The sequence below is a fragment of the Coregonus lavaretus genome (genome assembly GCF_964263955.1).
Source record: "Coregonus lavaretus genome assembly, chromosome: 29".
Lineage (NCBI taxonomy): Eukaryota > Metazoa > Chordata > Actinopteri > Salmoniformes > Salmonidae > Coregonus > Coregonus lavaretus.
The window spans coordinates 25,192,978-25,216,631 of NC_140016.1; the positions used below are offsets into that span (position 1 = coordinate 25,192,978).

Here is a 23,654-nt window from a genome sequence, read left to right on the forward strand (position 1 = left end):
CACAACTTTTACACATTACAGCTATTGTTGATTTACTGATAAATCATATGTTTTTTGCAGTAGCCTGTTCAGGTTTGGCAGATAGTTAGTAATTTTTATCCCCCTAAGATATTTCCAGATAAGTCCTATGGGCTACCTCTATTTTATAAAGGCTGTTCTTTGTGTGCACCTCTTATCTGCACACCAATACAATCTAATACCCAAACTAGTCTACTCAAGAATACTTTCTTCACAGTCCAATCAAATCTACTCCCATAAACATGTTTTCATTGATTACCAATAATGAATAATGCTAGGCGAACATTAAATACTTTCTTTAAATGTTGTTATCTTAATGGAAATGGTATCTAGGCATTTAAATGTAATAGTGAACCTTTGTTTTATTGAGTTATTGAGTGAGATTGTGACTGTTTCAGGATAGTATTTTTGCCATAAATATTACACTGAACACTATATTGTCATACGTATGTGCCATGTGCATGGAATGGACACTGAAGTGCGCCAGAGCAGAATTCCGTGCCATTGCAGTGTAATGGCAGAACCGCAGCCAGCCAAAAGGGGGTCCTCCGAGAACACGACTAAGCCCTAGTCATGGCAGGGGAGATGCCAGCTGATTAGGAACCATACTAACCACCCTAAAACGCCAAACCACTTCACAAAAATCCCCAATCAGGGAAATCGGATGAAGACATAAGCTTGTTCCCAGGGAATTGGTATTCTATTTGTTGTCTTTACGGTGACCCTTTTGACCCCAGCTCTCAGCTTTGTGTTGTTTATGCTATGTCTGGCTTAGTCCTTGTATTGTATGTAATCCATATAATACACACACACACACACACACACAAACAAACACACACACACACACACACACACACACACACACACAGTCTTGTATAACTAACCTTGTGGGGACACACAATTCAGTCCCATTCAAAATCCTATTTTGTATTTGTATTTATTATGGATCCCCATTAGCTGCTGCCAAGGCAGCATCTACTCTTCCTGGGGTCCAGCAAAATTAAGGCAGTTATAATTTTCTAAAAACATTACAATACATTCACAACAGATTTCACAACATATTAAGTGTGTGCCCTCAGGCCCCTACTCTGCTACCACAAATCTACCACACAAAATCCACGTGTACGTGTGTGTATAGTGCGTATGTTATCGTGTGTTTGTATGCATGTGTCTGTGCCTATGTTTGTGTTGCTTCACAGTCCCCTCTGTTCCATATTTTTATTCGTTTTTTAAATCTAATTTTACTGCTTGCATGAGTTACTTGATGTGGAAAAGAGTTCCATGTAGTCATGGCTCTATGTAGTACTGTGAGCCTCCCATAGTCTGTTCTGGACTTGGGGACTGTGAAGAGACCTCTGGTGGCATGTCTTGTGGGGTATGCATGGGTGTCCGAGCTGTGTGTCATTTTATTAATGGGTGCATGCTTATTAGTAACTAGGATAAGCAATTTCAGAAATGTAATCCTCATTACACACAACGGACCAACAAATATTATTTACATCAACAACATAGGAATCGCTACAAAACTTATTGTATGACCTCTTATACACTATATTAGGCCCAGCCTTTGGAACTTTGGTTTTCCTAGATATGGCTACTATATTGTGATCACTACATCCGATGGATTTGGATACTGCTTTCAAACTAATTTCTGCAGCATTAGTAAAGATGTGATCAATACATGTTGATTATTTCATTCCTATGCTGTTTGTAACTACCCTGGTAGGTCGATTGATAACCTGAACCAGGTTGCAGGCACTAGTTACAGTTTGAAGCTTTCTCTTGAGTGGGCAGCCTGATGAAAGCCAGTCAATATTTAAATCACCCAGAAAATATACCTCTCTATTGATATCACATACATTATCAAGCATTTCACACGTTATCCAGATACTGACTGTTAGCACTTGGTGGTCTATAGCAGCTTCCCACCAGAATGGGCTTTAGGTGAGGCAGATGAACCTGTAGCCATATTACTTCAACAGTATTTAACATGAGATCCTCTCTAAGCTTTACAGGAATGTGGTTGTGAATATAAATTGCCACACCTCCACCTTTGGCATTTCTGTATTTTCTGTAGATCTTATAACCATGTATTGCTACCACTGTATCATCAAATCACATTTTATTTGTCACATACACGTGTTTAGCAGATGTTATTGCGGGTGTAGCGAAATGCTTGTGCTTCTAGCTCCGACAGTGCAGTAATATCTAAAAAGTAATATCTAACAATTTCACAACATATACCTAATACACACAAATCTAAGTAAGGAATGGAATTAAGAATATATACATACAGTTGAAGTCAGAAGTTTACATACACCTTAACCAAATACATTTAAACTCAGTTTTTCACAATTCCTGACATTTAATCCTAGTAAACATTCCCTGTCTTAGGTCAGTTAGGATCCCCACTTTATTTTAAGAATGTGAAATGTCAGAATAATAGCAGAGAGAATGATTTATTTCAGCTTTTATTTCTTTCATTACATTCCCAGTGGGTCAGAAGTTTACATACACTCAATTAGTATTTGGTAGCATTGCCTTTAAATTGTTTAACTTAGGTCAAACGTTTCGGGTAGCCTTCCACAAGCTTTCCACAATAATTTGGGTGAATTTTGGCCCATTCCTCCTGACAGAGCTGGTGTAACTGAGTCAGGCTTGTAGGCCTCCTTGCTCGCACACGCTTTTTCAGTTCTGCCCACACATTTTCTATAGGATTGAGGTCAGGGCTTTGTGATGGCCACTCCAATACCTTGACTTTGTTGTCCTTAAGCCATTTTGCCACAACTTTGGAAGTATGCTTGGGGTCATTGTCCATTTGGAAGACCCATTTGTGACCAAGCTTTAACTTCCTAACTGATGTCTTGAGATGTTGCTTCAATATATCCACATCATTTTCCTTCCTCATGATGCCATCTATTTTGTTAAGTGCACCAGTCCCTCCTGTAGCAAAGCACCCCCACAGCATGATGCTGCCACCCCCGTGCTTCATGGTTGGGATGGTGTTCTTCGGCTTGCAAGCAGCCCCCTTTTTCCTCTAAACATAACGATGGTCATTATGGCCAAACAGTTCTATTTTTGTTTCATCAGACCAGAGGACATTTCTCCAAAAAGTACGATCTTTGTCCCCATGGGCAGTTGCAAACCGTAGTCTGGTTTTTTTATGGCGGTTTTGGAGCAGTGGCTTCTTCCTTGCTGAGTGCCGTTCAGGTTATGTCGATATAGGACTAGTTTTACTGTGGATATAGATACCTCCAGCATCTTCACAAGGTCCTTTGCTGTTGTTCTGGGATTGATTTGCACTTTTCGCACCAAAGTACGTTCATCTCTAGGAGACAGAGCGCGTCTCCTTCCTGAGCGGAATGATGGCTGCGTGGTCCCATGGTGTTTATACTTGCATACTATTGTTTGTACAGATGAACGTGGTACCTTCAGGCATTTGAAAATTGCTCCCATGGATGAACCAGACTTGTGGAGGTCTACTACTTTTTTTCTGAGGTCTTGGCTGATTTCTTTTGATTTTCCCATGATGTCAAGCAAAGAGGCACTGAGTTTGAAGGTAGGCCTTGAAATACATCCACAAGTACACCTCCAATTGACTCAAATTATGTCAATTAGCCTATCAGAAGCTTCTAAAGCCATGACATCATTTTCTGGAATTTTCCAAGCTGTTTTAAGGCCCAGTCAACCTAGTGTATGTAAACTTCTGACCCACTGGAATTGTGATACAGTGAATTATAAGTGAAATAATCTGTCTGTAAACAATTGTTGGAAAAAATTAATTGTGTCATGCACAAAGTAGATGTCCTAACCGACTTGCCAAAACTATAGTTTGTTAACAAGAAATTGTGGAGTGGTTGAAAAATGCGTTTTAATGACTCCAACCTAAGTGTATGTAAACTTCCAACTTCAACTGTATATAGACGAGCAATGACAGAGCAGCATGGACTAAGATACAGGAGAATATTATAGAATACAGTATATGCATATAAGATGAGTAATGCAAGATATGTAAACATTATTAAAGTGACTAATGTTCATATTTTTTAAGTGGCCAGTAATTTCTATAGGCAGCAGCAGTCTCTGAAGTGCTAGTGATGGCACTTTAGAGGCTTTAGAGGCACTTTAGAGGCTTAGTATTGTCTAAGTGAGTTTCAGAGATTGTCAGAATATGAATGTCATCTGTTACTAGCAAATTATTGATTTCATTAACCTTGTTTCTTAAGCTACATATGTTAACACTTTTCTGGGATGCTTGATTGTTTTTCTTGCTTGGAAGCTTAGCAGATGTAGACATGCTTGAGTTATTTATGTTAGTGCAGGGTGAGCTGCACACAGTGGACTTCCTGCTAGGGCACACCGCCTCAGTTCTAACAGTATAACTGTGGTTAATAGGCATATGTTTACTGCATACAATAGCTGTAGGATCAGCAGAGGCACTCAGGGCAGTAAGAGGGACAAAAATTAGGTTACTTGTGTCTTCCAACGCCCCTGGGATAATGTACATTTGCTGAAGCATTTTGACAACTCAGCAACACAATGGTAGGGATTAAATGAGCTGGGCTTGGGTCATTTGCCCTAGCCCCTAACCCTAAACCTAACACTAATCCATACCCTAACCCTAACCTTAACCCTAAACCTAACCTTAACCTGAAAACCTAACCCTAGCTCTTAACCCTAACCCTAGCTCCTAACCCTAAACCTAATTCTAACCCTAACCCTAAACCCCCTAGAAATAGCATTTGACCTTGTGGGGACTAACAATGTCCCCAGTTGGTCAAATTTCTGTTTGTTTACTATTCTTGTGGGGACTTGTTGTCCACACAGTCTTCACAGACGCACACACAAACACACACACACACACACACACACACACACACACACACACACACACACACACACACACACACACACACACACACACACACACACACACACACACACACACACACACACACACACACACACATACCTCTTGACTCCCATTTTAATGGTTGGAGCGGAGGGTAAATGTGAAATCCAGAGAGGGAGCACACCCAGCAGCTGATGCTGAGATAATGCTTTTGTCATGGAGGTATTTGGCCGTGGCTGTGTGTGATTGAGGGTATGTTGCTGTTTTTGTAAAAGAGCTATGTACGAGTGACCCGTGTGTCTTGAGCGTAGTGTGTGTGTGTGTGTGTGTGCGTGCATTGTGGTCTTGTGCACATATGTATTATCAGTGAACATGTGGTGCTACATGTTGATGTGTGTGCAAAGCATTTTCCATTTGTGCGTATGTGTGCTGGAGTCTGGAGGACGTATTCATGTTAGTGTGAGCACAGTTACGAGTGTGTATGTGTGCCTGTACTGTGTGTGTTTGTGTGTGTATGCTTGTGTGTGTGTGTGTGTGTTTTGTGTTTGCGCCTACATGCCTGTGTGTGCCTGGGATAGATCCAGGCTGTGCACCTGCACTGCTCCCAGTGCTTCGTTTCCCTCTCTACTCTCCTGTGGCAGACAGCCATTCTGGAATATCTGCTGCTTTCCCACCAGCTCTGTATCAATTACTCCTCACTTCTCACCCACTTTTGAATATTTATGATATTTGTAATAAAGTGCCTCTTCTAACTTGGTCTTTGTTTCTTGCGGCCCATTGATTGACGCCTGTTTGTTTTATTGTGTGTGTGTGTGTGTGTGTGTGTGCATCATTTTTTAGGGACAAAACCCACTGCAAATAGCAAACAATTGTTTTTCAAAATCATCTTTTCATTTCTTCTTCATTCATATATTTGAGTATATTTTTAAAATATGAATGACAATTTCATACACAGGAAATATCTGTGAGATGCATATTTCAATGCTCCAGGAAGTAGTTACAGTAAGATACTGTGTGTCCACATCATCGCTCTGTAGAGAGACTTAATTCCTCTCTGGCACTTTGGCATCTGGATGCTATTAGCCGTGAATGATTTCATGAGTAATCCACTTACACTGACTGGAAATATGAAAAGATTAATGTTGACTTCAATCCTGCACTCTGGACAATAAAGGAGGTAACGTTCCTCGCTGATGAAAGCAGCCTATTGTTTTTGAAATGAAAAATACAAGTTAAACTCAGCATAAATTTAAATTCAATGGATTATTTGATGTTTCATTACTGTGGTGCTGAGGTCTCATTGGGTGTTATGGTTAGACTATAGCGAGGATCTGTTTCCCTTTATGTTCGGACTCATCTGCAGTCCATTGTAGTAGCAACTCTATTCTCCCACACTGCGAGTGGAACTCTCCAGTGTAGGTCAGGGGCAGGTAGGATGGATTTCACTGATACGCCTAGCAGACAGGTCTTTTGGGGACCTCTTTTTCACAGGCTAAATCAAAAGAGAGAGAGAAAAAAGCTTTAAAATAGAAATGTCTTCAACTGTCATTTTTTCACTAATATATTTTACTTGTATTTTAAGGTGAGCACAAAGGTTCAAACTTTGTGCTCACAGGTCATGCTTAACATTAAGGCTAAGGCTAGTTCAATTGAATCTGGACCATAGTCACCAGACCCATTTCATTTAAGGACAGATTAAAAAACTCACATACTTTGCTCTCAAAACCCGAGCCAAAAGGTATCAAAATGATAATCACAACCTTAACACCCATTTCTGTCTACTTATCCAAGCAGCAGGAAACATCATGTATTCATAAAGCTAAATCTGCTCGGTGAGACTGGGAGGAGGTATTGGGGAGTGTTTTTCAAGGCTGCAACTGTCCCCATAGCAGTGTCCAGGGCCAGGCTAAGATCCAGGCAGATGGTGTGATGGAGTTCACCTTGTCCATGACCACTTCCCTCCCAAAGCAGCTGAGAGAAGTCCTGGGCCAAACAGATGGAGAATATCACTGGGCTTTCACTCTCTGTGATTTAAAAACCTACGTCTGGAAATGAGATGGCCCCAGTTGGAAGAGGAGCACAACAACACATTTTTTCTTCTCTACCCAAGCCCTGCTGCTGTTTGTTCCAATTAGGTGTAGCTTGGTGCTATGTTGACGCCCTGCTGAAATTTCCTCCCCCTTTTATTTGGGCTCCAGTCGTGTTTGATTAAACTTTCAGTTTGAGATGTTCTAACGTGGTTGGGTTCTCCACTGACTTCAAAGGCAGGACTAAATTACATTTACTTTGTAATGGTTGCATCATTATGCTTCTTCTATCAACATATCACAGTTTGTTCCTCCCTCCTTCCTCCCTCCTTCTTTGTCTTATCTCGTCTTCAGCACACAAAGAGTACAAACAAACAGAACAACCAGGAGACTGCCATGTTTTTCCCTAGTCAGGTGACAGGGGAGGAAGTCTCTCTGTTGACGATGAAAGGCGTTCTCAGCGTGTTCTGTCTCCATTCACAAACAATTGAAGGGGCCGGCACTTAAAGAGGTTAAAGTGGCATGAGCGATATTATAATGAAACGCTTGAGAGGCAACCCCCAGGCCATTTATTCAAATGGGCAAGTTATTTTTAATTTTGGTTCAATAAAGCAAGACGCTCACCCATCTCTGCCCAGATACTTAATTAAATACTTGACGCCGTATATTAGTTTTATGACGCCAGGCCTCGTTTGGAATAGAACTAGCCATAAAGAGAAACATTTGTCTGACAGACAAAGTGAGGGATAAATCACTCTTCCCCTGAAGAACGGTTTTGAAATAATGAAAAAACCCTGTTTGCTAGTGTGAGAGAAATTATATTACTTAGTAGGGTCCATTTCTCGGACCATTATCATTTGTGTTCTATTTCTAAGAGACAATATACACTACTAGGTTTCTGTGGTAAAGATTTATTTAGTGTTATTATAATAAAAGCATATCTGGCAACTCACTGAAAAAAAAAAAAATATATTTTCCCACTTCTTGTTATTTGGTAGTTCTGTGGTTACATTACTCTCCTATACAGGACGTTCATATACAATACATTTGTGTTCAGGCCTGCTTACTTCAGTCCCTTCTTCCAGTTACAATCTGCAGTACAGTATATAACACTATGGAATAGATCGTTTTTCACAGTAATTCCTCATGTATATCTCCTCCCTCTCCTCCAAGTAAGATGTCTCCCTGCAGACCGTTTCCATGGCTCTGGCTGTGCTTGGTGTCTGCCTTCCATCCCCATATTTCTCACACTGTCTCCCAGTCTGTAGGGTCTAAACTGGTGGCATCTGCTAGTCCATCTTTCCCTCTGTTTACCAATATGCTCCCAATCTGTCCATAGGACCCTCATTGACTGAAATATATGGCTTCATCTCAAGTATACAGTGAATCACCCTCTCCCTGGGCCTTAGCATTCTACAGCAGTGGATTAGGCCTGATTGATTCTACCATGCACTGAGTGTGCAGTATGTACTGGTAGGCTACTGCGAGTTTGCACCTTTAAAATCAGGATAGAGACCCTTTAATGGTGAATAACAAGCATGATTTGGTGAAAAATCTGTCCTTTCTATAGACATTTTTGGAGTCATCAGGTGTATAGTGTTCAGGTCTTTGTTACTCCAGTGTGTGTGTGTGTGTGTGTGTGTGTGTGTGTGTGTGTGTGTGTGTGTGTGTGTGTGTGTGTGTGTGAGACCACTCTACAAGCACACCCCTCTGCTCTCTCTGTCTGCCTCGACAGCCTGCCTGCTCTGGCGCTAGGCCCGAGGCCCACTCTGCATTAAAAAGCCTGCAGGCCCCGGTGTGAAAAATAGGGCCATTTGTGCTTGTTTGTAAGTCCTGTCAAGAAGCAGCACCTCTGGCCCGGCCGGTTAACAAATTGGATGTTTAATCTGGTGACATTCCTATCTGGGCCAAGGGCTAATGTATGTGTCTAAGAATAACCTGGGCGGCAGGCTTGATAGATGGTAGCCTATTATGGGCGGTATTTAAATCTGAGAGGACAATTCCTCCGTCGCCCCCAGACTGACAGCTTGATTTCAGCGCTGGGGGCCTGGATGGAGCTGTCAATCAACGTGTCAGGGAGGGATTTTCTTTTTTCACCCTCCGCCTGCATTCGGCAGACAGGTTGTTGAACAGCCCGTCGTCTCTCTCGCCTAGACGGTGATTATAGAGATGTGAGGGAGGAGAGGCTAGCTGGTAGCCACAGGTCTGTGGCTTTGACCAGCCGACATAGGGGAATGTGCTCGAGTTCGACTCTCTGATGCCTGGTAAACAGACAACTCCTACCTCCTAGGCACTTATAGATCTGTATGGATTGGATAGATATAAGCAATATGGTGACAGTTCCACCCAGCCTATCCTATAGCAAGGACCTATAGCCTGAAATAGCCTTTAGCCTCAGTCTGTAGAATAACAATATTTCTAGACAGAAAGATGTTTCCAGACAGAAGCCTCATCTGTTTTGACACTGATGTTAACTCATGTCAAAGGAAAAAAATACAACATTTTGCATCAGACTTACTCAAAGAGACTCAATTGATGCTCCAACCCTCCTGTTTCAAGCTGTCACTGGACCTAGTCAAGTTAATGATTCAATGAATTATTCAACGCCACCTCTACGAAAGATATAGAGCTGCTTCCTCATTCAGCTCCATACATCGCTGTTCAGGGCTTTACCTCTCGTCGTGGTGATTCTCCCCCTGCTGTGGAACGTATTATGGTATGTGTGTGTGTGTTTGTCTGACTGTTTGTCTGTGTGTGTGTGTGTGTGTGTGTGTGTAGCCTATACATGCATGCTTGTGTGTGTACCCTCCTCCTGCTGTTTCACTCATCACAGTATGTGTGTGTCCACCTGCTGTTTCACTCCTGCTGAATCCCTCAGTGTGAGCTCTCAGCCTCTGCTTTTGATGCACAGCGTTTGTTGTGGTTCTATATCTGACGCTCCCAATACACACCCCGACCACATCTGTTCACCTTTCCCCGCTTTAGGGTTTTACCCTACCTCCAAATCACCTCAGAGATAACGACAACATGTCTCTTCTACGTTTCAAACTTTCCAAACAGTACTGCGGTTGAAAGGTGTTCTATCTAAAGTAATTACACTCATGTGTTATCCAAAACTCGCCACAATTGGAGAAAAAATAAACATGAAATAATTATTTGATGTCAAGAATGTTGTTTCTGAACAAACCGTGATCTTTCTGATGCATGATTTGACTATGTGTTTCTCGGCACAGGAAGCAAAGGACAGATTTTTACAGCTTGCTACAATTTCAAATGCATGCCGGGGCCATGAGGTCACCGCGAGTCACATATTTTATTTTCTCTCGTTAGAGCATTATGTCGTGGAGGGATTTTGATTGGAGGGATAAATATGTTCTTTGCCATGGCAACGGGGCCAAAACACAGCTGAGGAGGGACCAGAGGAAACCTGAGTGCAGCGGAGAAGAGCGTGTGTGTGTGTGCCCTAAATGTGTGTGTGCATGTGTACGTGTATGGTGTGTGTGTGTGTGCGTGTGTGTGTGTGAAGGGTGGGTTAAGTACAAACAGACAGGAGGTTGTAGAGGAACACTGGTTCACTTGGCCAAACAAACAAACTCCATTCTATCTGTGCTCCAAAGCAGTTTCTCACATCCACCCTCAGAATAGAGCCAGCCACGCTTCCTGCATGAAATAATGATGGGATGTTCTGTTCGTATCTGTGCTCAAGGAATTCTGCATGTGTTTGTCATATGATAGATCTCACATAGAAATGGGATTTTGTTGAACACACTGTGACATTTTTCACAATGTCCACAAGCTGATAACACTTTACTGTGACAAAGATCTCATTAACAAGATTGTTTTATTTTAAAGGATCATGTTGACTTAGCATAATACATTAAATATAGATATATTATAGGCAGATATTATCTCTGATCGAATTATTTTTCATCTCTTATACAGTAGCAGAGTTGTTGTATCCTTTAGTGGAAATGGCCAGCTGCCAATTTACCAGGTTCAGACAAAGTCATCATCTCAAAAATGTTCAGCAGTAATGGATTTTATGTCACATCATTTTTTATGTTGAATAATCGGCGTCTGATCAAAGATGAAAGGTGAGGTAAAAGCCTGGTGCTGGTTTCTATTGCGATCAATAAAAATCGATTTGATTCAGATATTTAATGCCATCAGTCTGTCTTGATGAATCCTCATCTTGTACTGTGCTGATTTCCAGGCAGAGAGACAGCCTTCCTTAATACGTCGGAAGTGAAACACACCCTTATAAAATGCATCATGTGTCCACTCAATATTTTAGAAGTAGAAAATGAATTGTGCAAGACACTCTTAGCGGAATAAACTGCTTTTGTGTCTCTTGCAAAGTTCAGGGAATAAGGGACTAGAGTCATAATGCGTTGTTAAGACAATAGACAGTTGAGCGTGTGTGTGTTTGTGTGTTTGTGTGAGCATGTCTGTGTTTGAGAGAGAGGAGAGACAGAAAGAGAGAGAAAGAGAGAGAGAGAGATCTGTTCCAGGGACTGTTTTAGTGCCTCATCAAATATTTAGTTTGATTGTACATGGTCCTGTAATTGCCATCTTGGCTACTAAATTATTGATGGCATGTAGCAGAGCCGAGGAGGATCCTAGTCTTGGAGCGTTGTCAGAAGGGGGGTCACACACACACACACGCACGCACGCACGCACGCACGCACGCACGCACGCACACACACACACACACACACACACACACACACACACACACACACACACACACACACTGAGCCATATTGTTAACTCCATCCGTTTCATACCCTAATTAGCTATACATGAGCTTCCTCAGAATGTGCCTAATTATTTGAAGAGGGCATTTGTTTTCAACACAGTAGAGTAAATATTAGATACTGTAATAAGACTGTGTGGAATATGGTTCCTTCTGATGTTGGGGAAAATGTTCCTTGAATTTAGCAGAACAACAATAACTAGTAGATTAAATCAAATGACAACTGATTGTGAAACAATTAGCGACAATGCTAATGTCATTTCAGTGTCACTGGGCAGACTGTAAATCTCTGTGTCCAACCCAAGTGTTTGATTAGAACTTATCTCAGTTATACTGTGAAGCAATTCAGCAGTGTGTCATCTCTCAGTTGATTTCAGCCTTTGTTTTGAAATTGGAGAAGTCGACCTCAAAGAATCTGAGGCGCTATCTCATTGCCTCCTGGTGCTGCTCATCTAAACGCCACCGCCTGGTTCTGTCTTTTCATAGAAGGCATCAAACACGCAAAGCAAATGGTGGGTCAGAATTGGAAACGCGGCAGCTTTTTAAAATACCCCTGCTGAAATATTGATTTCTTATTTTTCTTGCCTAACGTAATAAATGAGAGACTCTGGGAATGGTGAAGGTGTGTGTGTGAATGTGTGTGTTTGTGTCTATGTGTATGCGCCTTGTATGGAGTCAAGAGGGCCTTGTAATTTGAGCCAGACATAATTGCTTCAGTATAGTGCTGTGGGTGTGGTCCCAGGATGACATCATCTAGAGTGGATCTCAGCTCACATCCCCTGTAATGAAAATGATGCTGAAGTCAGACACTTATTCCCTGCTCAGCCTCATTCAGCTTTAGTGTACATAATATGTAGCTAATATCTCAAGCATTATTCCTTTGAAACAATACACAACAGCTTTCATCAAGTGTTTCAATGCTTTTGAAGCACTCGTTTCTGTAAAACATTTTTAGAGGGCCCACATAGTGATTTCCTATAGGGGCTCTTAGGGGCCACGGGTCCCTGTTCTTTGTTTAATGTATTTCCCCCCTTCCTGGCCTACTGCCACTTTGTGCAGCTTCTGTGCCAAGGTTATTCATAATGCTATTGTATTTGGGCTAACTATATGCAGTGTCCCAATAGTGACATGTCCTTTCCCTTATGTTCACAAAGCCTTATAGGCAGAAGGTCTTGAAAGATAAAACCGAGATGGAGTACAGATGTAGGATCTTCATTTGATCACTCTTTTGTTGCTGAGAATTTTCCTGCACAGCAGGAAATGCAAATTTGTGGTAAATTTGAGTTTTAAAAAGGTTGCTATTTCCAAATTTCTGACTTTATTTGCCCTAACGAAAAATGTATCAACCCCTACAAAAATCCATTAATTATAATTCACATAATAATTTACTTTTCCTGTTACTGCAGGATTATTTTCCTGCTGTAGCAAACTGGCTCAAATTTAAATCCTACATCTGTAGACCCATCCAGTCCTTTCACATATCAGCGGTCACAAAGGAAAGGAGACAAGGACACAAATCAAATCCAATTGTATTTGTCACATGCGCCAAATACAACAGGTGTAGACCTTACAGTGAAATACTTACTTACAAGCCCTTAACCAACAATGCAGTTTTAAGAAAGAATACCCCCCCAAAAAATCACACAACAAAATACTATATAAAATAATACGAAATAAAAGGTACAAATAATTAAAGAGCAGCAGTAAAATAACAATAGTGAGGCTATATACAGGGGGTACCGGTACCGAGTCAATGTGCGGGGGCACTGGTTAGTCGAGGTAATTGAGGTAATATGTACATGTAGGTAGTGTTATTACAGTTACTATGCATAGATAATAAACAGAGAGTAGCAGCAGCGTAAAAGGGGTGGGGGGGAATGCAAATAGTCTGGGTATCCATTTGATTAGATGTTCAGGAGTCTTATGGCTTGGGGGTAGAAGTTGTTTAGAAGCCTCTTGGACCTATACTTGGCGCTACAGTTTTTAATGTCCCGTTGGTAGGATATATGTGCTTGTAGTTCGTCCACTTTATTATCAAGCGATTGTAAATTGGCCAATAGTATCGATGGCAAAGGCAGATTATCCACTCGTCGCCGGCTCCTTACCAGGTACCCCAATCTCCTTCCGCGATATCTCCTTTTCTTTCTACTGTGAATGACGGGGATGAGGGCCCTGTCGGGTGTCTGGAGCAAATCCATCTTGTCCGACTCATTAAAGAACAATTATTTGTCCAGTTCAAGGTGAGTAATCGCTGTTCTGATGTCCAGAAGCTATTTTCAGTCATAAGAGATGGTAGCAGCAACATTATGTTCAAAATAAGTTACAAACAATGCGAAAAAACTAACAAAATAGCACGGTTGGTTACGAGTCCATAAAAAACCAGGGAGACAAGGGAAGGACGCCTTGAGATGAATGGGGACTCAGCCTAAACTGAATGGACAGAGGAAAGAAAGGACTAGGTTAGCCCAGCAGGACTATAGCAGCAGTAACTCCTGCCACAGCCATGGTTCCACATTAGAGGCTGGCAGGCACACACACCCCCTTGTAATTGATTGTAGGGCAGCATAATGAGGTGACGGCTTACAACAGAGACGCAGACTCTCTCATTATCTTTACCTACTTTTTAAGACCAGAAGAGAGACAGCGGGAAAAACAGCCTGGAATTAATAACGGAGCCCTGGCTGTAGATGGACATTCATTATTGATGGTGTTTTAATACGTTTTCGATAAGGAGGGAGGAAGGGGTTGAACGGAAAAGGAGAAGTTACTCCCTGGCTTTCCTCCCTTAGGGATGGATCGAAATGTACAGTATGGTTACCTGGAGGAAAATTGGGGAGGGTCATGCTTTTTCAATTTCAGTCAAGGGGAGGGTTTCGAATTTTTTATTTTTATACATCTAGTCAAGGGGAGGGTCATGTAATGTGTAATTGATGAAATTTAAATATTTCTGTGTTTTTAGAATTAGTTGCTTATTAGTCTATATATCGATGTGTGCCCGATGCCACCCCTCATCTCTGATTCTCCGCTGGGCGCAATACCAATTGTGCCTAAAGGCTATTTAGTGTGGTCTCAATCAAATGATCCATAGCTTATGGGCTACGAAGTGCATGCTTGGAGAAGCACAGGGCAAAGTTATATTTCTAAGATAGCTGCTGGGATGGTGTAAATAAAACTAGGCTGCATTACACACTGCAGTGGATATTCCAACCCTGAGCCCTGGCCTGCTCTGCTCTTGCTGATCAAAAACGTTTTTGTGTGCTTCCTCCACACACCATGCACCCTTTAAATAGCCTACCTCCGTGTCAGTGAAGAGCTGTCAAGTTAAAACCAAGACTCGAATTGAGGGGGTTTGAGTGGGTATGCCATAGGCCAACATTTTATTAAAGAAAATGGCAAAAAGCACAGGCCTAACCCTTGTTAGCTTAGGATTTTGAAGAAAATTAAATGGATCCGATTATATGACCCACCACCTCGATTCGGTTGTATGTAGCAACATTTGAAATTGTGTTTTTTTACATTGGATAAAAGTAGAGACTCAGAGCTAGAAAATGGTGTATCATAACAATGGGAAAGTAGTTGATAAACTTGTAACCCCACTTTTGAGAAAATGGCCCGTGAATGTTTTGGTACACCTTCTGGAGAGCTGTTCTTTGTCTACACCCATTCAGCATCGTTCACACCCTCTTAAGCCTTAGCCCCACCCATCTCTTTAAGGATTGTGAGGCCATGTGCTAAACATAGTGAGTAGTGCAGTAAACAACCAAAGATTTCAAAACTAAAAGTGGTTAAAGTAGTAGCCTACAATAAGGAAAACTCCAGGTAAAAAAAAAACTTCATCTAGTCCTTGACCTATATCCTAATCTGACATTGATGCAGGTCATGTTGTTCTTCACATTACCATCTCTGGTAAACAAACACTATATCAAATTAAATCTAAGTTTATTTGTCACATGCCCAGGATACAGAAGGTGCAAATGGTACAGTGAAATTGTTACTTGCATAGTAGCAATATCAAAAACAAAGTGTCCAGATAACAATATTTTATAATTATTAGATGACGCATACCCAGGTACACTTGTCTAAATTGATGGGTCATGTGAAAGAAATGCTATAACCACCCCCAGCCACATCTAGCTAAGTGGATGGGTCACTATTGTCTAGACATGTACACATGTTCATGAAATACAATAGATTGCCGGAATCACCCCCAGACACACCTGGCTAACTTGATGGGTCATGTAATCATCTGACGGCATAATCCCCACTCATACTACTACCAATACAAACATTGTCATAGCTGTAGTATGTATCTGCAGGTAGCTAAAGCTAACCAACTAGGTTCAATGTTAGCTAGCTAGCAATGCAAATGGATTTCTGATACAAATGATATTACTACACAGATCATACACATAATGTTAGCTAGCGAGCCAGCAAGCTAATGTTCGCTAGCTAGCTAACAGTACACTTTAACTTGCAATGAAAACGACTTTCTGACAAAATTAGAAACATACAATATCTGAAAATGTAGCTAGACTCTTACCCATATCAATGGATGAATGCTTCACGGCAGACTGGAACCATTTAACACAATTTTGTTTGTAGCTACATGTTTGGCCAGCGTTGTGTCAAGTCACTCCGGTTCACACTGACCGCGGCATGTGCAGAAAGTAGCCCATCACAACTTTTTCCAACTGATCTTTGTTGATAGCGCCTGCTAAATTCAGGGCATCAATGTTGTTGAGAAAAGTAGCAAAACTTTTGTAGTTCTCGATGGCTAACATCATATCTTTCAAAAAAGCTGCAGTAGAAAGGACTATCAACACATACTGAGCAGCTCATGTCATAGACAGAAGCATGCTACATGGCAGACCAATCCAAACTCATCTCCCGGCATGTCCAGCCCATTCATTATCTCAGCCAATCATGGCTAGTGGGAAGGTTCCTGTCTTTTTCCGTGGCTAAACCAACTAGGCTCGTAATTTAGCAATTGTATTTGTATTTACAGATAGCATAAACATTTGTTATTAAGGCACATGAAAGTTCCAGAAGGCATTTCTGCCCCCCAAAATGCATTTTGATAAAAAAATAAATATAAATGTTCAAATGTCTCTCCTGTGAAGTAGTGATGTGCGACATATGCCTAGCTTCATGAAACGAGTCACATATAAAGTGATCTATAACAACGCTTTGGTCCGCAATGCTTTATGCTAGAAACAAGCTATAAAATACCCGGGAAAGATGTGACACCGATGCATATGGGGATATCATTGTTTTGTCTCTTTGACATTCAGAGGCTGACTTTGCTTGGGAAGTAATCTAATTGATCAAGCTATTCACTTTCTGTACAATAGAATATGTTTAAACCCAGACAGCTTTTAGGGAAACACTTGTGACCTCTCGTTGGGTTATGCCACGGAAGAAGAGTAGCCAGCTGTTAAAGCATACATTTTTCTGCGTAGGTAGGCCTGCTGTCTGGGGTGAAAAAGTTGGCCTAGCTTTTGAAAGTACCATGCTCAGATTCTCAGATTTAATTATTTACAAACAGGGACTGCTTCGTTGCAAACAAGACACACTGATTTGGCATTGGAGAAATATGATAAGATGAACACATAGGCCTATCTCTCTGTCCATTCCTAGCCGGTAATTTGTGTGGTATTAAAAAATATTCTGCTAATATGTAAAATGACATAGAATTGCATGAAATGTTTATAAAAGGCAATTATTTTCTCAGACCTGTAAATACGATGATAGATTCATGCAATAACTTTACTATAAAGGAGATCTTTCCACCCCTACTTTTGTCCACGGTGGTCTGCGAACCCACAACCTTCTGACCTGCAGCCCTGTGCTCTATCAAAATTAGTGCATTGCCATTTAATGCTTACAAGACAAAGAACAGTTTCTAAAACTGCATATCTAAGGCTCTGATCTGTCCAAGAAGTGATGGTAAACTTTGTTTTAATAATTATTTTGCGTATAGGGGAGGGTCACTTGTTGTTGTTTTTCAAGCGTTGAGGGAGGGTTTAGGTAAAATATATTTTGCTGAAGGGAGGGCCATCCATTTTCATTCCAGAGACATCTGATTTTCTCCATGTAACCGTTATAAATAACGTTAATTCCCTTATTCTTATTCTTATAAGTGTATATTTTTCTGAGGTTTGAAATAACATCCAATCAGGTGTGTATGTGCATTGGATTGTAACAGATACACTAAAGACTGAAACTGGAGAGATCAAATCAATCAAATAAAATTGTATTTGTCACATGCGCGGAATACAACAATTGTAGACTTTACCGTGAAATGCTTACTTACGAGCCCTTTCCCAATGCAGAGTTAAAAAGTAACAAAAGATTAGCAAAAAAAAGGAAATAGTAGCACAATAAAATAACAATAACGAGGCTATATACAAGGACTACCGGTACCTAGTCAATGTGCAGGGGTACGAGGTAGTTGAGATAATATGTACATGTAGGTAGGGGTAAAAGTGACTAGGCAATCAGGATAGATAATAAACAGAGTAGCAGCAGCGTATGTGAAAGTGTGTCTATGTGTGAGTGTGTGTGTATGGCATCAATATGTGTGTGTGTGTGTGTTCGTAGTATGTGTGAGTGTGTGGGTAGTGTCCAGTGAGTGTACATAGAGCCAGTGCAAGAATGTCAGTGCAAAAAAAAACTATAAGTGGGTTAATGAAAATAGTCCGGGAGCCATTTGATTAACTGTTCAGCAGTCTTATGGTTTGGGGGTAGAAGCTGTTCAGGAGCCTTTTGGTCCCAGACTTGGCGCTCCGGTATAGAAGAGTCTACTGGTTCAGAGAGAGGTTGAAAATGTCAGTAAAGAGACACTTGCCAGCTGGTCAGCGTTCTGAGTAAGTGTCCTAGTAATCCGTCTGGCCCTGCGGCCTTGTGAATGTTAACCTGTTTAAAGGTCTTACTCACATCGGCTACGGAGAGCGTGATCACACAGTCGTCCAGAACAGGTGGTGCGCTCATGCATGGTTCAGTATTGCTTGCCTCAAAGCGAGCATAGAAGGTATTTAGCTCGTTTGGTAGGCTCGCGTCACTGGACAGCTTGCGGCTGGGTTTCCCTTTGTAATCCGTGGTCATTTGCAAGTCCTGCCACATCCGACGAGCATCAGAGCCGGTGTAGTAGGATTCGATCTTGGTCCTGTATTGACTCTTTGCCTGTTTGATGGTTTGTTGGAGGGCATAGCCAGATTTCTTATAAGTGTCCGGATTAGTGTCCCGCTCCTTGAAAGCGGCAGCTCTAGCCTTTTAGCTCAGTGTGGATGTTGCCTGTAATCCATGGCTTCTGTTATACCATAGTATAACATATTATGGAATATTTTAAGTTAAATATATGGTAAAACATGGTAAAAAATGTTTGATGGGCTCCAGCGCTGAGCGGTGCAGCTGCCAAAAGCCAGAGAGTCATTTTCTCCCACTAACTCTAGTCTCTCCTGATGTGATAATGATGTTTCACCATCATATGTCTCATATAAACTGTCATTAAAATTCTCTGCCAATTTGGAAGCTAGAACAAAATAATCGCTGCAAGTCTGAAGCATGACACTGGTTTCAAAAGGCTTTTCAATGCTCATACTCTTAAAATAGGCCAATGGAACAGGTGTATAGTCATTATATTTCTGATATAATGAAAACCCTGGTGGTTTATAAACAAGGGATTGAAATTGCTCCAAATGTACAGAAATGTATTTCATACATTCAATCTTAGTGAAGTTATCTGTTGAGTTTTCTGATGGTATTGGGTAACCCTTTCAAGTGACAAAATCATTGTGCAGCTGTGAAGTAATGCAGTTTACAGCACAAGCTTGGCCTGAAAACGAACCCCTTTCTCTCGCTCCCATTTCTCAAAGTTGAGATCAACATTCAACCTCCGTCCTGTCATCTTCTACAAGCAGCTACTTCCCCCTTTGCTTCCGAGCTGCTATCGCAGAACCATTCCAAAGGGAACCAGGCTTTGATCTGGTGCCGCTTTTCCATGAAGAGACCTGGAATCTTACATTCCTTGTCAACTCCTGCCCAGTGGCAGATGGAGGATCCGGGGCCGCCGAGACAACATCACATACTCCCCCCTCCACAGACCTCACCCTCATCACTCTATTCCTATTTTTGTGCTTTCTCTTTTTGTGTGTTTTCTTGTCATTTGGAGAGCTGTGGTGAATCTTAACTCTGAACTGGCTCTACCCAGGGCTTCTAGTAGGGTATGTCCCAGTTTCTCGTAATTTTTTGGGGTGTGCTTGCTTGGCTGAGCTCTGCTCTGGTTCAAACACGGTATAGCTGTAATAACAGTGCGGCTGGTTGGCTTACCAGGCCCTTGTCTCCAGCTGCCTTTTAATTCAATCCCTATTGATCTATATCTCTCCTCCCAAGGACTCTGATATCATATGAATTGGGGATGGGTTCCCCATGTTATTGTATTCCATTGCCATAAAGGGCATTAGTAGCCTACAGTGCACCCCAGATCAAGTTTCAGTCAATACCGGCTAAATAGAGTAGCACTTTTTTTTATCTTCTTCAATGTGTCATTACAAAATTAGCATATTTCTTTACGCAACAGGGCTCTTTTGAATTCACACCCCTTCTCTCTTTCTATCACTGTACGGCCACTCGAGGCGGTTTAGATATATATTTTGATTGATCAATGAGAAAATCGCTTCGCTCACCACTGTGTGTTTTAAAGATATTGTTACTGTCTTGTTAGGGAGAAATCGATGCTCTCTTCAGATAGCAACCATTTATATCTCTTGACAGGGCCGCTCTCCACTACAGGAGACTCCCAGCATCCTTTGCAACAAAAAAAATGGGCGGCTGCATTGGATGAGGTTATCCCTTGGTTAATGTGACATGGCTGTCTGTGACCTTTTACATTTTACATTTTTTACATTTTAGTCATTTAGCAGACGCTCTTAACCAGAGCGACTTACAGGAGCAATTAGGGTTAAGTGCCTTGCTCAAGGGCACATTAACGTCATTTAGCAGACGCTCTTAGCCAGAGCGACTCACAAATTGGTGCGTTCACCCTATAGCCAGTGGGATAACCACTTTACAATTTGGGGGGGGGGGGGGGGGGGGGGGGGGGTTAGAAGGAATACTTTAGCCTATCCCAGGTATTCCTTAAAGAGGTGGGGTTTCAAATGTCTCCGGAAGGTGGTGAGTGACTCCGCTGTCCTGGCGTCGTGAGGGAGCTTGTTCCACCATTGGGGTGCCAGAGCAGCGAACAGTTTTGACTGGGCTGAGGGGGAGCTGTGCTTCCGCAGAGGAAGGGGAGCCAGCAGGCCAGAGGTGGATGAACGCAATGTCCTCGTTTGGGTGTAGGGACTGATCAGAGCCTGAAGGTACAGGGGTGCCGTTCCCCTCACTGCTCCAAAGGCAAGCACCATGGTCTTGTAGCGGATGCGAGCTTCAATTGGAAGCCAGTGGAGTGTGCGGAGGAGGGGGGTGACGTGAGAGAACTTGGGAAGGTTGAACACCAGACGGGCTGCGGCATTCTGGATGAGTTGTAGGGGTTTAATGGCACAGGCAGGGAGCCCAGCCAACAGCGAGTTGCAGTAGTCCAGACGGGAGATGACAAGTGCCTGGACCAGGACCTGCGCCGCTTCCTGTGTAAGGCAGGGTCGCACTCTCCGAATGTTGTAGAGCATGAACCTGCAGGAGCGGGTCACCGCCTTGATGTTGGCGGAGAACGACAGGGTGTTGTCCAGGGTCACGCCTAGGCTCTTCGCACTCTGGGAGGAGGACACAGCGGAGTTGTCTACCGTGATGGCGAGATCATGGAACGGGCAGTCCTTCCCGGGGAGGAAGAGCAGCTCCGTCTTGCCAGGGTTCAGCTTGAGGTGGTGATCCGTCATCCATACTGATATGTCTGCCAGACATGCAGAGATGCGATTCGCCACCTGGTGATCAGAAGGGGGAAAGGAGAAGATTAGTTGTGTATCGTCAGCGTAGCAATGATAGGAAAGGCCATGTGAGGATATGACAGAGCCAAGTGACTTGGTGTATAGGGAGAAAAGGAGAGGGCCCAAAACCGATCCCTGGGGGACACCAGTGGTGAGAGCACGTGGTGCGGAGACAGCTTCCCGCCACGCCACTTGGTAGGAGCGACCGGTCAGGTAGGACGCAATCCAGGAGTGAGCCGCGCCGGAGATGCCCATTTCGGAGAGGGTGGAGAGGAGGATCTGATGGTTCACAGTATCAAAGGCAGCAGACAGATCTAGAAGGACAAGAGCAGAGGAGAGAGAGTTAGCTTTAGCAGTGCGGAGAGTCTCTGTGACACAGAGAAGAGCAGTCTCAGTTGAATGACCAGTCCTGAAACCTGATTGGTTTGGATCAAGAAGGTCATTCTGAGAGAGATAGCAAGAGAGTTGGCTAAAGACGGCACGCTCAATAGTTTTGGAAAGAAAAGAAAGAAGGGATACTGGTCTGTAGTTGTTGACATCAGTGGGGTCGAGTGTTGGTTTTTTGAGAAGGGGAGTAACTCTCGCTCTCTTGAAGACGGAAGGGACATGGCCAGCGGTCAAGGATGAGTTGATCAGCGAGGTGAGGTAGGGGAGAAGGTCACCGGAGATGGTCTGGAGAAGGGAGGAGGGGATGGGGTCAAGCGGGCAGGTTGTTGGGCGGCCTGCAGTCACAAGTCGCAGGATCTTATCTGGAGAGAGAGGGGAGAAAGAAGTCAAAGCATAGGGTAGGGCAGTGTGAGCAGGACCAGCAGTGTCATTAGGCTTAACAAACAAGGATCGGATGTCGTCAACCTTCTTTTCAAAGTGGTTGACGAAGTCATCCACAGAGAGAGAGGAGGGGGGGAGGGGGGGGGGAGGATTCAGGAGGGAGGAAAATGTGGCAAAGAGCTTCCTAGGGTTAGAGGCAGATGCTTGGAATTTAGAGTGGTAGAAGGTGGCCTTAGCAGCAGAAACAGATGAAGAAAATGTAGAGAGGAGGGAGTGAAAAGATGCCAGGTCGGCAGGGAATTTAGTTTTCTTCCATTTCCGCTCCGCTGCCCGGAGCTCTGTTCTGTGAGCTCGCAATGAGTCATCAAGCCACGGAGCTGGAGGGGAGGACCGAGCCGGCCGGGAGGATAGGGGACACAGAGAGTCAAAGGATGCAGAAAGGGAGGAGAGGAGGGTTGAGGAGGCAGAATCAGGAGATTGGAGGGAGAAGGATTGAGCAGAGGGAAGAGATGATAGGATGGAAGAGGAGAGAGTAGTGGGAGAGAGAGAGCGAAGGTTGCGGCGGCGCATTACCATCTGTGTAGGGGCAGAGTGAGTAGTGTGGGAGGAGAGTGAGAGAGAAAAGGAAACAAAGTAGTGGTCGGAGACTTGGAGGGGAGTTGCAGTGAGATTAGTAGAGGAGCAGCATCTAGTGAAGATGAGGTCAAGCGTATTGCCTGCCTTGTGAGTAGGGGGGGACGGTGAGAGGGTGAGGTCAAAAGAGGAGAGGAGTGGAAAGAAGGAGGCAGAGAGAAACGAGTCAAATGTGGACATAGGGAGGTTGAAATCCCCCAAAACTGTGAGGGGTGAGCCATCCTCAGGGAAGGAACTTATCAAGGCGTCAAGCTCATTGATGAACTCTCCAAGGGAACCTGGAGGGCGATAGATGACAAGGATATTAAGCTTAAATGGGCTAGTGACTGTGACAGCATGGAATTCAAATGAGGAGATAGACAGATGGGTTAGGGGAAAAATTGAGAATGTCCACTTGGGAGAGATGAGGATTCCTGTACCACCACCCCTCTGACCAGATGCTCTCGGGGTATGCGAGAACACATGGTCAGACGAGGAGAGAGCAGTAGGAGTAGCGGTGTTTTCAGTGGTGATCCATGTTTCCGTCAGCGCCAGGAAGTCGAGGGACTGGAGGTTGGCATAGGCTGGGATGAAGTCAGCTTTGTTGGCAGCAGAACGGCAGTTCCAGAGGCTGCCTGCGACCTGGAACTCCACGTGGGTGGTGCGTGCAGGGACCACCAAATTGGAGAGGCAGCAGCCACGCG

At 43.1% G+C, this 23,654-nt stretch overlaps 1 protein-coding gene across 1 annotated transcript in view; it reads left to right on the forward strand.

The window, feature by feature from the left end:
- Window positions 1-8,043: 8,043 nt before the first annotated feature.
- Window positions 8,044-23,654, forward strand: part of LOC311104616 (transcription factor COE1-like) — a gene marked incomplete at both ends in the record, with an annotated part of 43,120 nt that continues 27,509 nt past the window's right edge. The window contains one exon of the mRNA XM_084146480.1: window positions 8,044-8,069. Coding sequence (XP_084002606.1) covers window positions 8,044-8,069 — 26 coding nt within the window. The remainder of the gene's footprint in view (window positions 8,070-23,654) is intronic.